Here is a 16,506-nt window from a genome sequence, read left to right as displayed (position 1 = left end):
GATCAGCAAAAAAGCCCAAAGCAAGAGGGTCAAACAGCTGGGCTTTTGATCTTCTACAACACAGCCAGGACTTCAAAGAGGTCCAATTACCTGATTGTTCAGGCCCAAAAACGCCAAAGCTCTTGACACCACGCTTCTTTCCTTGTGCAGATTAGGCGGGCCGCTCTACAGAAGCGCCGCTGAGGAGTGCTGAGCCTTTTGGACCACAGCTCAGGCAGAAGCAGAAGCGTGACTGGCAGCTCCACGTGATTGGGGCCAGGCGCTGTCCCCAGGCCTTGAGTCTGGGTGGGTCCCAGAGTCTTTGTCAAAACTAATCCTCTCAAAGCCAATTCTGAAAATTCACTTTTATGTCACGGCCCTTCCGTGTCTTGCTGTGTATCGAGCAGTACATCTGGTCCAAGTTTTTGTCAATAGCAGCCCAAGGCAACCTTTGCTTAGAAGAACATCTCAGTGATGCAATATAGAATGAGAATGAGAAAACATGGAGAGACATTGTGGGGTGTAGGGCAACATGTGGGACGCACAACAATGAACTCAAGTAATCATAGCAACTACATAATTTCTATACTATCGCTAATCAAATATCACATCAGCATGGAATATGGAATACAAAAGGCCAGTTCTTCTTATGATGTTCTGTGTACTTTAGTCTTTCTCACTGACCTCATTGATAAAAAGGTATGGCTGCCAACATGTTCACAGCATCCACTCTAAATCATCCATAGCTTTTGTCAGTGAGAAAGACAAATATGTCTCCCTATCACTACCAGTGCCCCGAACACTAGGAGGGTAAAAACTAGCATGTATCCTCCTTCAAATGTGAAGCCAGTCACCACCTCTTTTCGAACTGCTGCTGATGCAGCACCACTAGGTAGCCAGCATCGCTCGGAGGAAAGAGTGGCTCCCCGGCACCAATGCAACAGCTAACAGACACCTGTGCTGACCAACATCACAATAATAATGATGTGAGGACAAGGACGTCCTATCAAGGACAAGGAAGTTGCTCAGACTCCAGCTGCTGATGGCAAGCAGCATGGATTGAGTAGTGCCTTAGTCTGAGAAGCTGAATCTTCTGATTATATGTCATATTGTATGTGTCAGGGCTGGATTGGGAGCAAAATTCAACCCCAGACTTTGTGTCTAGACCAGCCCACTAAAATTACAGAAACCCACCCTGTCAGACTTTTAATGTAGAACACATGAATTTGCAGAAGAAATTTTAAACATTGTAAATTTCACCAATTTGAAACTCTCAGTTAGGGCCATCAACATCAACAGTTTCTAATGAAGGAAAAGACGTGGCCTATGCTCTTAGTAAAAAGGTTCAACATACTGCCACGGACAGTTCTTTGGCTTAATAGTAACAGTAGGTTTGGACTAGGGCGTCATAATTGGTGTCATATATTATGGAAAAATTATGATTTGCATAGTGTGTGTCAATGCGCCACAGGGATAACTGCGTCCACTGAAAACAATGGCTGTGTCCCAAACTGCACATTACAAAGTAAAAATAGGGCAATAAAAACTCACCTATGCACAAAAATATTAGCCATTAGCTTAACTACATATTACCCCAGAGATTAATTTATTCCAAGTTAAAACCATTTTAAGTTGGAGGTTTAGTATAAGTAAAAATATTCATACTCCATTTCAGGTAGAGGGTAGCTATGACATAAAACAGAAACATTTACCTGTTAACTTCAAGGTATATCCTGTTGCAGAATAATGTCCTGAAGTGAAATACTATGTGTTTTTAAAAGAAGATTAAAGAAATTATGAAATATTCAGAGAAATGTTGTTCAGAGAATTTTCTTTTATTATTATGGTTAATTATTTTAATTGAGCACGCAAACACACACTATAGAACCCCCTCAAAATAATCAATAAAGTATTCATTACTTTATTTTTGATATGATTAATCAACTAAATGGAAAAATCATTAGGTTAATCGCATTAGTTGCACTGGCAAAACTACAGTAGTGGAATAGTGAATATATGCAACCATTTTGTCCATGGACTTCTGTACAAACTGGTGGGGTCAGTCTTTAGTAATAAAAGTGTGTAATAACACTTTCGGCCTGCTGGAGGCCTTTATAGGGTTAAAGGGACCATCAAAGTTTCTCTTTCTACAAAAAAAAAGCTGTTTAAGCAGCCAAAGAACTGTTTACATTTTAATAGTTCTTTTACTTTTCTACTGTTCTATATCCACCTATTGCTTTTACTAAATACCTCTTGGATAACTCCTTTTTTTCCAAAGCTTTTTGCAATGACTTTTGGTATTCTTATTATTATGATTAATCTACATATATATTCATTTATATTTCAGCTGATTCATGCTAAAGCTGTTGTAAAATACTCAGTACTGAATTGCGTATTTATGCACTCTGAAATCTTTCCCAAGACAGTCATCTTCTTCACCATGCTTAATCAAAATGAACCTATTAAAAGAGTGTAACTGCATATATGGTGCAATATGGTGATGATTTGCATGTGTGGCTAAACACGTCTGAAAACATCACAGGAAAGGTAATTCAGTCCACACTGGCTTCTTACTGAGAAATAAACCATCACTCAGGCTCATTTTGTTTGGAGGCATATGAAATCCATAAAATGAGTAATGGTGCATTTGACTCTGCATTTTATGAGTCTGGGCCATAGTCAAAATTTTACCAAAAAGCATTGATTTGAGATTCTGTGTGTCTTCTAAAGCCTTTCTATCAACCTGATAAAGACTCTGAGGTTTGGCAGTGGACTGTAAAGCATTGCAGAAACACTAGGACACATTATTGGGGCCACTGCAATACAGAACAAGAGTCTGCTGACCCAAATGCACTACGGTTTTCTGTAAGCAAGCTTAGTGAGGTTATTCCAAACACTGACCTGTTGTTTACTATGCAGCACTGGTGTTTTTCTCTTTTACAGTTAAACCCCAAATTGCGGCCGACTTTTGTTTGAATTCCCTGCCCCTGATCTTTTGGCCTTTCCAGCGGGTGGGTCTTTTTTTTCTGTGAACTCTGAAAATTGAAAGACACAACAGTTGAAACTCTTCGGGGGTTTATGATCATATATCCATAGGCACTTATGCTCTCTTGTGTAAGATAACCAATGACTCACACAGTGAATCTGTCCTGAAGGTGAATGTTATGACAGCTGCATTAACCCTATCAGACCGGCGGTCCGAGGTCGACATTTCTTTAGAGCATTGCTTCTCCATGCTTTTAGTGAGTGAGATGCAAAACAAGAGATACTGGGCTAACCCGTAAGGTCTAGTGTGTAACAATGTGGACCATGTTCTTGCTTAATCAAACTACCATGTAAATTTGCTTAGTTTGTTCCAGTGTCACATCCACTGACAGATCCTTGGTTTCTTTTCATTTCCCTTTGACGCTGCAGCCATGTCCTCCTGAGGCCGTGTTCCACCATTTCATTAGAAATCAAATCTAACACGAAGTGGTGGTTGTGATACTTGCCTTCTAATTTAGTTTGAACAGAGAACAGAGATCGCTCTAAATATTTATGAGATCTGTTAACTCGCTATCCCGCCACTGAAAACCTCTTTCACTGCTGTCATTCATTTTCCCTTCTCCTCAGCGTTGAGTCGCATGAATTCCGATCTGGCTGTTCAGACTGAGTCACATTGGCGCGTATCGGATTTCAATACTACATATGAAAGTGACCCAAAGTTACCGGAAATAAAACTTTTGCCATTTACATTGCCACACAGATAACACACCTGTATCACATTTGACATTTTGGGGTTGACAAATTTGGGCCGCTTTTACCTGCTGTGCAACGTAGCCTTCATGTAACTTTCTAATTAATTCGGCTTTTAAACCAAGCCAATGATTTGACATTTACCAATCCTTATAATTTTATCATCAATGTCAAATTAGCTGTATCTAAATGGTCAGTCTGAACTTTTTGCTGTCCCATTCATGGACTTCAGATAATCAACGAGGCTAGCCAAGAAAAAAGTACTTAGTACTTAAGTAGTTTCTAAGAGGACTGTTTTTTCTTTCTCAAGTGGTCTGTCTTCAAGACATCAGCACTTCTACAAGAGTACAGATTTTTATCCCTCTTACTAACACTGGTAGTTACCCTCCACAAATCAGCATTTCCTTTCTGCAGTCCCACAGCGGCCTTGGCCAAAAACAAATGTCTGTAGATACCCATCATCAAATTACACGCCAAGAGCTACGAGGTGTAAATAGCAGTTGTAAAAACTGCAACGATCATCTAAGCTGCCCTCCAGCAGTATGGGGCAGATCCAAACATGACCTACCAAGAGGTAGAGGTTAGAGGTAAATTAGAGTTAGAGTTAGAGGTAAATCTTCAGTTTCATTTGTATAGATGAAACTGATGCATGTTAGATTTCTGCATATACAGGTCCAATCATCTAATAGTCGAGCTAAGGGAAACCTTTCGAAAACCCATCCTCCGCACAGTGGACAGTAGAGTTATGATGCAAATGAACTCAAATTTCTACAGGACTGAAGTGTAGGCAAGAGTGGAGTAATTCAACCCAGGCTGTAAAAAAAGATATCACGGTAGCTTGGCTATTTGAGAGACGTTACTGTTTTAATAGCATTACATCACTTGAGCCGCTAACGGCTGCCTAACTTCCTATGATGAAACACATGCAGTTAAAATGTAATGAGTCGTGAAGCCAGTCAGACAAAATTAAACGTTATGATACCTTGTATCGAATCTGTGGACCAATCTGAGACACCTCTACTCACAGTTAGCACAGAGCTTAACCTGAGCTGTGGAGTTTTGATGCAAATGAAACTGAATTCAGAACTGAAGTGAAAGTGAGAACAGTGCAATTCAATACAGCCCACGAAAAGAGAGGCTAGCTGGGCTGTTTATGAGAGATGATGACGTTGCTTTTTTAGCAGCATTACATCACTTGAGCTGCCAACAACTGCCTATGCTTGCTAGGATTAAGCTATAGTGAGTCGTGAAGCCAGATGAAAGGCACAGTACCTTCCACCAAATTTGGAGGCCATCCCCAGACATTAGAAAGGAGTTTGCCACACATATGCAGTGTGAGAAGCCTTATGTAAGGCACTATACTCTGACATTCTTTAAATCTTGCTGCCTTACAGCCAGGGGTTAGTCATCACCTGGCTGCTCCACCAGCTTTGCTTTCATAGTGATTTTCCTCTGTTTAAATCAAGCTATGCTGAGCTTTTGTGTTTATCATAAATATGTTAGTCAATAATTCAATCAACCCATTTTAGTCACAACCATGTCTTTTAATACATGATATTAATATATATTTTTTGGATGCAGAATTTTTTCTTGTTATCCGAAGACCTGTTGGGACCATGCAGTGTGTTTTTATAAACTGAATTTCGTCAGTTGAACACAAGTCAGTTGGTGAAATGTCCTCCCTCCTAGATTATCCACCATCAACAGTGAGTGGTATTATTAAAAAGTAGAAGTGTTTAGGAACCACAGCACCTCAGCAATGAAGTGGAAGACCACGTAAAGTTACAGAGCGGGGTTGCCGAGTGCTGAAGCGCATAATGCATATAACTCACCACCGCTCTGCTGACTCAAGAACTGCAGAGCACCAAACCTGCTATCATAGCTGCAAAGGGGGAGCAACTCCATATTATAGCCTAGGGGTTTAGAATGGAATGTCATAAATGCCCCTGTAGGTGTAATGTGTAGGTGTCCCAATACTTCAGTCCATATTTTGCAATGGTCATCATTATAAAGCAGGTTTACTGTAGACTGGATCCAAGCCCCTGGTGAAACCCAGAGAGGAACCAAGGTTCAAAAGAGAGTCCTGCCTCCTCTGGTTGACACTTGATAACAAAATAAGAAAATAAACACCACATCATCCTGCAGTATGTCATACAATGTCAGAAACTATATAGACAGATCTGTTTGCAATTACTCAAAACAATTTGAGAAATGTTCAGTGAAAATGTCCAATGCAAAATTAAAAAAAGAAATGAAATGTTCGGAACTGTGGCAGCGACCATTCTTAATGCAGTTCTGAAATGCAGGCTTTGTGACCAAAGCCCAGCATGTTTCTCACCATGCTTCACAAGCTCCAGCACAGACAGCCTGAAACCTGAGTGAACGCGACATAAGATTACATCATAACCAAACACTTCCTGCAATTTGCTGGCCACAATCAGGCATGTCCTTGTTAAAACCACAAAACTGCGCTCTGTAGCGCTATAGTCTTTTCTCCCATCACAGAGCATTTCCTTCATGACCCTCCAGTGTTTTCTCCAGTCATGTCCAGGCCGCAGTTCATGTACTAATGATGTTAAAGGTGCTTAGAACTCTTTCTTGTCCAGACTAAACTATTGCCCATAATATTTAACTGTTTTTATCCTTCTCTCTCAATTCCCATTATGGTGCAGGAAAGAATAGGATTCAGTTACCATTCATTGGTGGGTTTTCCACTAAAGTTCACAAGTGACATCACTCACAATTAGCCCACTGTTAGCCAAGGTGAAGTCTTATGCAGACACTTCACAGGGGACTTTGTTCCCGGTTGTTTTCATGCCATGGAGCCCTTTTGAGCCCAGACTGGCATTCGCAATGACGCTCCCAATTGACATTCCCAATGAGCCACCTCTAAACTTGAGCATTGTATCTTTTAACTGCTACACACAAACACACACACACACACATACACACATGCAGACATAGACCCACACAGATACATGTGCACTTGTATTACTAAACAAATAGGTGACCAAACCAATTTCTTTTAGAAGGTATTTCCGAGTAGTGCTGATTACTGATGGCCCACTGCTCACTTTTAACTAACATTCCACTAATTATCTGACCCTGAATGTAACATTTACTCCTACCCCAACAATAATCTCAAGCCAAGGCATAAACCTAACCCTAATTCTATCATGGTCCTCACAAGGTTACAAATACAAGTGCACCCACATAAAGCGACTGGCTTCACGGCTGCCACAAGAACCCTTTTGTAACACGCTCGCCGGCCAAGGCTCATGAAGTCGCCCACTCCTTGTTCTGCAGACCCCGGCCCAAGACTCTATTTCTTTACGACAAACTCCCTACTGTCATCAGACCCACGCCAGCTTCGCCAAGACCCTGCCAAGCGCCCTTGCAGTCATTCGGAGCAAATTTATGCACAGACTTTAAAACATGGCACAACTTGACACAGTGCTTGGCCCTGGAAGAGACAGAGTTAACAAACGAATGTGCATGGCTGAGCTCCTAATCATCTCCAGCTGAAGACGATGACGGCGTGCAGCTGCCAGATCTGAGTTAGTCCCAGACTCATCACACGAACAGCAACACTGTGACAGTCATTCACGTCAGTTACCCACTTCTGATCTGGATCACCAAGGTTTTTGTTTCTGACTGAAAATCAGCAACCCCCCCCGTCATCACCCTATCAGCTGACTGAAGAAGCACTAGTGATGCGTGCATGAACCCGGATTTGAAGTGTCACATCCTTCAGCACTTGTAATTTATCTGCAGTAAGTGATTTTAAAGTGGGGGTGTGTGTCAGCGCTAGCAAAAACCCTTCGCGGGCTGCGACAAGTTCATTTCCATTTTGTCTGATTCATGCACTTCATCTGGCTTTCTTCCAAGTCTTGTTGTGGCAAATGTGAAGTTTTGACAAGCTCACAGGCTTTTCTGATTAATATTTTCTTTCATGGAAACTGCTTTCCTTGGCTAAGCCCTTAGAAGTCCACAGCTATTACTGTTGTTTTGCAGTTCTCAATTCACATTACATCACACAATCATTTGAATAGCTACACATTGAAATGTATTTATATTACTGTCATTCTGACAGGTTTAAGTCTGCTTCAGGCCTTTGTCTGTTTGTGTCAATGCAAAAATGTAATTGTAAAAAAAATTGTAAAATTTGTAAAAAAAATTGTAAAAATGTAAAAAATGTATGCATACTGTTAATTATTCTTCAATTTCAAATTATAGTAAAATATCCACTTTACTTACAAAAATAAATTGATTCAATCAGCTAAACTCTTTTCCTAGTTTGCCCCTTTGAATCATCTGTAGATCAAAACTAAAACCATTGCTATAACAGAATCTGCAAATCTGTGCCAACTGAATAGTCCACTCACCACCTCCTGGCTCTTTTAACCACAGGTTCCACTGGCCAAACTTCCCAGTAGAAAGTCAAAATTAAACGCAGTATTTAAAAACAAGGACCCATGACTTTCAGTCTCCTCGAGAGCCTTCGCTGTAACAAGAATCCACAAGCTGTATGAACGACAGCAAAAATGGGACGCTACAACTGCATAACTGCAGAACTATTAGCTGTATAAATGATTTATATAATATTTATATAGTAGCTGTACTGTGTCAAAACGTCATGATGAATGGACCAATAAAAATGCTCCTAATTGACTGGGTATAAAATATAGTCCCCACACACACACCACAAACACACCAGATCTGAGCATTCGAGGCATGGAGTCCAGTGATATCTGGCACCAAGAGATTGGCAGCGGATCCTTTAAGTCATGGTGGGGCCTCCATGGATCACATCAATGGGCCTTAGGTGCCCCTGATCCTGTCGCCAGTTCACTGGTTGACCTTTCTTGAACTATTTTGGTAGGTGCTGACCACTGCATACCAAAAAAACCCTACAAGACTTGCCAGATGTTTTGGAGATGCTTTGACCCTGTATATATATGTATGTATTGGTGTATATAACACTTATATAGCTATAACAGAGTGCACTGGTAATAAATGGAAAAATAACTGTTTCTCAAATTTTTTGAAATCCCAAAATAATGTAATTAATCCCAATTAAATGTGGATTACTGCAACAGTTGAAAGTGAAAACAAGTTGATTGTTCAACTATATGATCAATTGCAAACCAACAGAAACAGAGGTGCATGCTCAGTATGTGCTGGCTCAGAGAATTCAAGGGGCTTAGGCAAGAGCTCCAAATAACCCTACTGCTTTTGGTCTGATTTGTAGTGCTTACTCAAAATGCTAAGTGGTGGTCAAACATGATGGCTTTGGATGAAACCGAAAAACAGACTCATGTTTGGTTTTTCAAAGGCATACAAAAATAACAATGTTATACAACATTATGGACGACAGGGAAAGCTCGAAGAATTATAGGAAATCCTTGGAGCAGGCCTGTATGTGCTGTTCCTCTCCCTGCTGGGTTTTTAATCATCTCCTCCACCATAAGCTCCATCCAAAACAAATTAAGAACTGCAAAAAACATCTTAATAAACTCTTAATTATGCGAACATGATAAACATTGCTTGTCAAGGACTAGGAGGGACACTCGAAACCATATTTTGGACTATAAATGGAGTCTCTGTTTTTCCAGTAAGAAACTCTGCTGTTCCCTGACCTAAATTTATGTGGGCTAGTGAGTCACTGGTTTAAAGGGATTTTTCTCTGCAGGCAGACAGATCTCTCTGATCTACAGGGGAGAATAAAGATCAGCCTGGTTGGGACAAAGTCATGAGAATTGAAGCTCCAGTGGCTGCACTCTCTCAGCCCCTGACTGGGAACTGTGTGCGGAGGGGCCAATGAGCCGCGAGACCCAGCGGACCAGACCGCCGCCTAACAGGGGGAAAGGGAAAGTTTTCCCGGGACCAATTTGCCACTGTTGAAATTCATTTCACTTTTTACACTCTCCCATTTTGGTCCTTTAATTCCCAGTGTGGGTCTCCGCCATGTTGGAATTTGGCTCAATCCGATGCCAAGGCCAACAACATATATTCATATAGCACATTTTTTATGTCCTGATATACTGTGAGAACCATACTGCACATTTTCCTTTCATTACCAGGCACACATAAATGGACAAAGCTACAGACTACAAGACTCAGGTTGGCACCATTGTTCTGAGGAATACTGCATACTGTTCTAATTTTTATAGAGCACATAGCATATCACACAGTATCAGTTTGAGATTACTTAACAACTCAGTGTTGTTTAAGACGAGCATAGACTTCCATTACGTGCTAGCTATATTAGTCTAGTAGCTCCAATATAAAACTAAAGAAGCAAACTTTGGACAGTAAATGTCTTGGCTGATTGACTTACATTTGGGGTAAAGGGGACACTGTGTATTTTTTGCCAAACAGATCCTTTAATTAGCCCCCTACTGATTTCTGTAAACATTTTTTTTTTCGCCAAGAGCTGCAGACAAGCGTTTTTTTCTGTGCCTGAGAATTCCCACTCTCCCAAGAATGGAGCAGATCCCCTGGAGGGCAATGGCCTGAATGGAGGAGGACTCTGCCAGGGGTCTAAGTGGGCATCCAGCATGGGACAAACTCTGAGAGTCAGGAATGAGAGCAGTAAAGATTAACAATTTGGCTGTTCAACAAAAAAGGACACTGCATGAGAACACAATGCCCCTGTATGATTATGATCTCTCAAACTGCCCATCTCTAGTATTTAAAACAGCTGCTAATAACTGTTTTTGTGCATTATAAAAGGCCACAACTATTTTAATAATCAAAAGCAATTATTGGATTTGCTTCACACAGACTGGATGTAATTAATTTGAGTGAGGAAATATCTGTATTTAAATAAACAACATTAATTAATGTCCATGTTCTGTGATGTTCCCAATCAGTTTTGTACTTGGCAGAGAACTGAACTGTGACTAAGTGTCTGAGTATTCCCATCTATTACCCAACTGCTGATTTGTATCATTATTCAGCTGAAGAAATGACAAGACTGCACAATCATAACTTGATGTTGTTAACTGATGATACCTGTGGTTTGTTTTTTAATATCTTACATTTATTTATTTATTTTTGGCAAAATCACATAGTTCCTTATCTTACTCGACCACAATCACATGCCTTGATTAGGCATCTCTACCTATGTGGCTCCACCTCCAGTTTGTGTTAGTCATCCTCTAGCGCTTCATTAATGGTCCATTTCAGACCCCTGAGTTGATCCTGACTGGATATTTGTTGTGGTGGAACACTGACCTGTGGCACTGACCTGTGCAAAAACCCCAGCAACACAGTTGGGCCTCATACATTCATGTCAGCACACTACCAAAGTGGTCAGTGAGTGAAAGTATAAGGTAGGGGGTTCTAATAAAGTGGATGGGGGGGGGCTGTACTGTACAGTACGGCACACTGGTCTAGGAAACACTGTCTAATAGTTCACATAATCCACTCACCATCCCTGCACATGTTGACAAGGCCACAGAAGAGTTGGCCATTGACCTGAGTGACCCTTGGTAGAAGCAAAAATCATCTTCTGCCAATGGCTGGAGACTCCTGGTGCCATTCCTGCCCAGAATTTGCACTGTAAACCCGGATGCAATCAGATTGCTGGTGGGAAGCAGCTCCAGGTGGAACTCTTGGCCCAGACCATGGAGCCTAAAGTGGGCCACAGCGGTGAGGTCAGTCCCCTGACCATCTAACGAACGTCTCCTGCGATGGTGGTGAGCCACAGCGTGGGAAATGTACTGGCCTTCATGGTCCACCTCATATGGAGCCACAATCTCATACTCTACAAAAGAAACAAAGAGTGAAGGTAGAATGTGCACTGATTATGAATGAAGTAACACAGGTCCTACACCACCAGACACTCACTGTCAACAATACGCTGTAGACCAATAGATGAGCTACTGTCTCTAACTACAGTCTACAGTCTCAAACGCCACCTTGTTCCACCGGCAAGGTGGAGATACACAGTAGGGGGTTCTAACAAAGAGCAACCAGGCAGAAAAACACTGAGCTAACTAAGATAAGAGTTACACAGGGTGGGTTGGCAGTCGCTGGGTAATGCTGAGTCAGCGTACTTTGGCCTAGGACTGTATTTGTAGATGCAGCCATAAGTTACCCATAACCATACTTACTGTATCCTCTGTAATACACTCACTCAATCACATAAATGCCTTGTTAGATGTACACGTCAAGATAATGAGAAAAAAGGAATGTGTTATTTAATGACAATACACTATATGGACAGAAGTATTGGGACACCTGCTCATTCACTGTTTCTTCTGAAATGAAGCGTATTTTTAAAAAAATCTACTCTCTACTATCCAGGGAAGACTTTCTACTACATTTGGGAGCATTGTCGTGAGAATTTTATTGTGTTCCGTGACAAGAGCATTAGTGAGGTCAGGATGTTGGATGATCACCACCCCACCTCATTTCCAACTCCGAACTCATCCCAAAAGTATTGGATGGAGCACCATCATCATTCCAGAAAACACAGCTCCACTGCTCCACAGCTCAATGCTGAGGGGCTTTTTTATATCCCTCTAGCCCACGCCCGGCATTAGGCATGGTGCCAATAGGTTCATGTTTATCTGCTCCAGAGAGTTTTTTATTCTCTTGGCAATACTTTTCTCTACACGGACTAGACAAGCTGCATGTGAGCATTTGCTCACCTGTGTCAGCAATGCGTCTAACTTAATGTAGCTGCATTATGCATTCATTAGAAGGGAAATACAAAAATATTTGGACAAATAGTGTATGTGGCTAAAAAAGTAACTTTTTGTGCCTCAGCATTAAAGTGTTAACAATACATGGGAGTGAACAGATATATTTTAATGAAATAATTGCAAGCAAGTGCTGTGATGCATTACGCCATCTAATTTGCTAAGCCAAGCATGTAATGGTTGCCCTGAAATGTACTGGACGCTAGAAGCTGAATTCATACATAAGACTTCAGAACTCTTTACTGCATCAGCAGACATCAGTCACTGGCTGTAGTCAGTCCATACACAGCATCATTACCATTTACAACAACATGTAAAATCAAAAGACTATATTGTCCTCCTCAGAGAGATGAACAATGTCAAGTCATAGCCAATAATGATGCACAACCCAGGAACAATATTTAAGTGTGTTTCCCCACCCTCTCCTGCAGGTTTACAAAGTTCATTCAGAGACCATCATTTCATTTACACAACTGTCTGACTGCAGTTTATCATGTAGAAATCCATGCATAGTTATTTGCAAGAACAACACACAGCAACACTGGATGCAGAGGCCAGGAAAGTACAGTGCATGTTACTTTTCATCAGTCCATGAATTAGGTACAGTTGACCTGTGGTGACCCCTCATCTGTGCATCTGTAAGGTGGTCTGCTAAGCTCAACTTCCAATGCTTTAACAGACAGAACCAACTGTCCATTACTGTGAAACTCACACACACATAGGTACATACACATACACACATACACTATTGTGTATTGCTGCCTTTATGGGGTATTTCCATGCTCTTCTGCATGAGTGCATTTAAATGCTGTTGTGCTACACCTAACCCTCCGCAGTCAAATGTCCTCACAATGTTCATGTTTTCATCACCCTCCTCTTTCGTCCCTTCTTTCTCTCTCTTTCTCGCCCTCCTACTCTCTCTCTCTCGACCACATACGTGAACCATACAGTTCCCTAGCCCAATACTGTCAGGCAGTACACAGCAATTTAGAGCCTTTGATGGAGAGCTTCTTGAAGTGTCTGTCTTTGTTCACAGTTGAGTGCATGCCAATCTACAGGCTGTGTGTGTGTGCGTTTCTGTCTGTGTGTGTGTGTGTGTGTGTATGTGTGTGTGTGTGCAGAAAAAAGGAGAGAAATTCTCAACAGATTAAAGACTTTTTCTAACCGCTGAAGGAACCTTAATAAGTACAAGGAAGCCTGGTTCCCTTTTGTGAGGGGTGTTTATTTCATTATGTTGTATTGGTTTAGTGCATCTCTCACTTTAGTTTATGCGTAAAAGAGAAAAAAATATATACACACCAAAAAAAAAAAAAAATAAATAAATATTGAATAATATATATATATATATAATAATCTAATAATTTAAGTAAGTCGAATAATTTCCTGTGCCAGGCCTGCTGGATGCAGGGTTTTCACTGCAGGTCTATAGACTGCTGTGCATAGCCAGGATGACAAGGAAGGTTAATAAAGTTTTCACTTATCTTGACTACAAACAGGCCTCCATTTGAAGGGGGTGGTGGGGGGGGGGGGGGGGGATGAAAGGGAATTCCATTATCTCACCCCTCCAATCCTTTTTGCATTCAAGTCTATCAAAGTGTCAGGGGTCTTTTTAAGTTGTAATTGTTTGGCTTAATAACTCACACAGGATTCCAACAGCACAGTATTTTAAAAAGCCTAATTACTGCAGTGTTCCATGCAGAATTCAGAGCGTGTCTTTTTAGCTTAATAACTAAATTAATGCAGGAAAAGACAAGAGTGTTGCAATGTTAAAATACCTTCTTGTACCTTCATTACAAACATCTACTGAGTAAAAAGTACCTAATTCACAGTTCACTGACCTTCCAGTATCTCTTCCTGAATCATCTGATTCTCCCTAGTTGTTCTCTCTTTTTACCTGTAGTCAGTTAAACTACTCACTACAGGTAACTCTGTGCTTGAGGGAGGTTTAAGATCAGGTAATAAGGTGGGAACTACCTTAATTATTTTTTTTTTGGCTGAAGTTGTTATTTTAATTGCAGTAATGAGACTTTTACCAGATGATGGGTTTGGGCTGCTCTACCTAGCATCAGCTTTTTTCTCACGCTTTTACTGTTGCGCTCAGTTCTCCAGCGCCCCCTGCTGGTCTTACACCTCACTGCTAGCGCACTTTTCTCAGTGCTCAGATCCCATTCAAGCATTTAGCACTCCAACACTGCGTGCAAACCTGGCATGCTTTGAAACCCGAGAATGGACGTGTTTTCCTGGCTAATTATAACAGTACGAGATTGCGCCGCTAAGCTACGGTGGTGCTGCTGTCCATCAGACCGGATTTAGGTGGGGGGGTCTAATGAACTCTTACCTGTGTTGGAAGGTAAACGGAGGGACTCCAGCAATGAGGATGCAGCCCTGTCATCTTGATGAGCTTTGGGGGCTGGAGAGCTCAGCTGTGTGCTCTAGGGGGTTAAAACAAGAAAACATGCACGAGCGTAAGGATGCGTAAGGACTGTGATGGGCAGACTTTCAGTGGTCACTTTAGGCTTTTGCTCACCTTGTGGCATCCCAGACTGAAAATAAGAGCTAGTGCTACGAAGGTCGGTGTGCAAATCCTCCTGTTTGGCACAAAGTGCATGAAAGCCATGTCCCCAGCAGAGCCCTGAATAAGCCGTGCTCCAGCTTAACGGTGCGCTTTCAGGGATCCTCTCCAAACGCGCTCCTGGAAGCAGTGAGTGAAACTTGTCGCGTCTTACAGCACGTTCAGGACATTTTCACTGGCGTATCACTGACTCCAAATGCACGCTCACTCCAGGTTCCTGAATCCATCCCTCAACCAACAGGAAAGCAGTGCTGTGCGCGATGGAGGAGAGTAGAGTGAGCTCCAAGTCCGAGCGCATGTTTCTGCCGCCTCTCAGTTTCCACCCAGCATGCGCTAATGCCATGTTCGCGCTGCGGTCAGTGCAGCTTTCTGCCCTCCGCCCTCCCGGGCCGCCCCCTTCCGCCCCAAACAGCCAATCACGAGCTACACCTGAGAGAAGGAGGAAAGTAACCCTGAGGTTTGTGAACAGCAGATATTTTCACTGGCTCTGAGAATACATGAGCTTTTGACATCAGCTGATGTGAACAGGAATATGAAATTGTATTAACAGTACATTCACTGTATTTATTACAGACATTTATTACAGGATTACATCTGCGTAAGGTCACATCATTTTAGGACACATTAAGCCACATAAAAATGTAAGTGTAAACATTCCCTAGACACAAATCTGATCACTCAAACCATTTCAGCAGGTGATCTGAGACGCATTAGAGCCACATGTTATAACAGTGTTAACGAAGCTGTCTTTCCAAGACCCATTCAACACCCAAAACATCTGCCGTTGGGTAAATGATTCATAAGCACAGTATTTTCAGACTTGACTTTCATTGATACGCTGATGACACTTAGCTTTATTTATTAGCTAAACCAAACAATGGCATTTGTCTTAATAAAATAAAGAAACAGGATGATCCACAACTCAATCTTGATAAAACCGAGGTTTTACTTTTAGGTCCCAATGTTGATAAATGCAAAAATGCCAATAGTGCTGTAAATACTGCTGTAAATCTCAGTCATTACCAACCACTGTAAAAAAAAAACACCCTAGAGGTTGTTTTCAGCTCCTCTCATTTGAAGCACACATTTGCTCCATTCTTCTATCTATGTCATATTACCAGACTGCGGAATGTACTCTCTTTACATGATGCTGAGAAGCTGGTGCATGCATTTATAACATCAAGATTGGATTACTGTACTGCCCTTCTGGTTGGAAGTTTAGCAAATCATTATTAAATAAACTTAGACTAGTTCGGAATGCAGCTGCTAGAGTGCTCACTGGGGCTAGAGAATTTAAACATATTAGCCCATATTATTTCCTCATCTTTACACTGGTTACCAGTTCAAAACTCCTTCAGAGACTCCTTCTGACTTATAAGTCTCTCAATGGCTTCGCTCCACAGTATCTTGGGGAACGTCTTAAACCTTCCTACCTGTCACGGACACTTTGCTTGCAGGGTGCTGACCAACTGTCAATTCCTTGCCTTAGAAAAAACAATGCATGTTTCT

At 41.5% G+C, this 16,506-nt stretch overlaps 1 protein-coding gene across 1 annotated transcript in view; it reads right to left on the bottom strand.

Annotated features, from left to right (window-relative positions):
* adamts16 (ADAM metallopeptidase with thrombospondin type 1 motif, 16) overlaps nucleotides 1-15,103 on the bottom strand; it is a 73,354-nt gene extending 58,251 nt beyond the window's left edge. The window contains exons 1-3 of the mRNA XM_072678869.1: nucleotides 14,953-15,103; nucleotides 14,764-14,857; nucleotides 11,151-11,485 (exon numbers count right to left, since the gene is read on the bottom strand). Of these exons, the coding sequence (XP_072534970.1) occupies nucleotides 11,151-11,485; nucleotides 14,764-14,857; nucleotides 14,953-15,042 (519 nt within the window). The 5' untranslated portion in view covers nucleotides 15,043-15,103. The remainder of the gene's footprint in view (nucleotides 1-11,150; nucleotides 11,486-14,763; nucleotides 14,858-14,952) is intronic.
* Nucleotides 15,104-16,506: the final 1,403 nt, after the last annotated feature.

This window comes from Salminus brasiliensis, chromosome 5 (genome assembly GCF_030463535.1).
Source record: "Salminus brasiliensis chromosome 5, fSalBra1.hap2, whole genome shotgun sequence".
Classification (NCBI taxonomy): Eukaryota; Metazoa; Chordata; class Actinopteri; order Characiformes; family Bryconidae; genus Salminus; species Salminus brasiliensis.
Note: the sequence above shows the minus strand (reverse complement) of the source record. Positions and strands in the feature narration are given on the sequence as shown.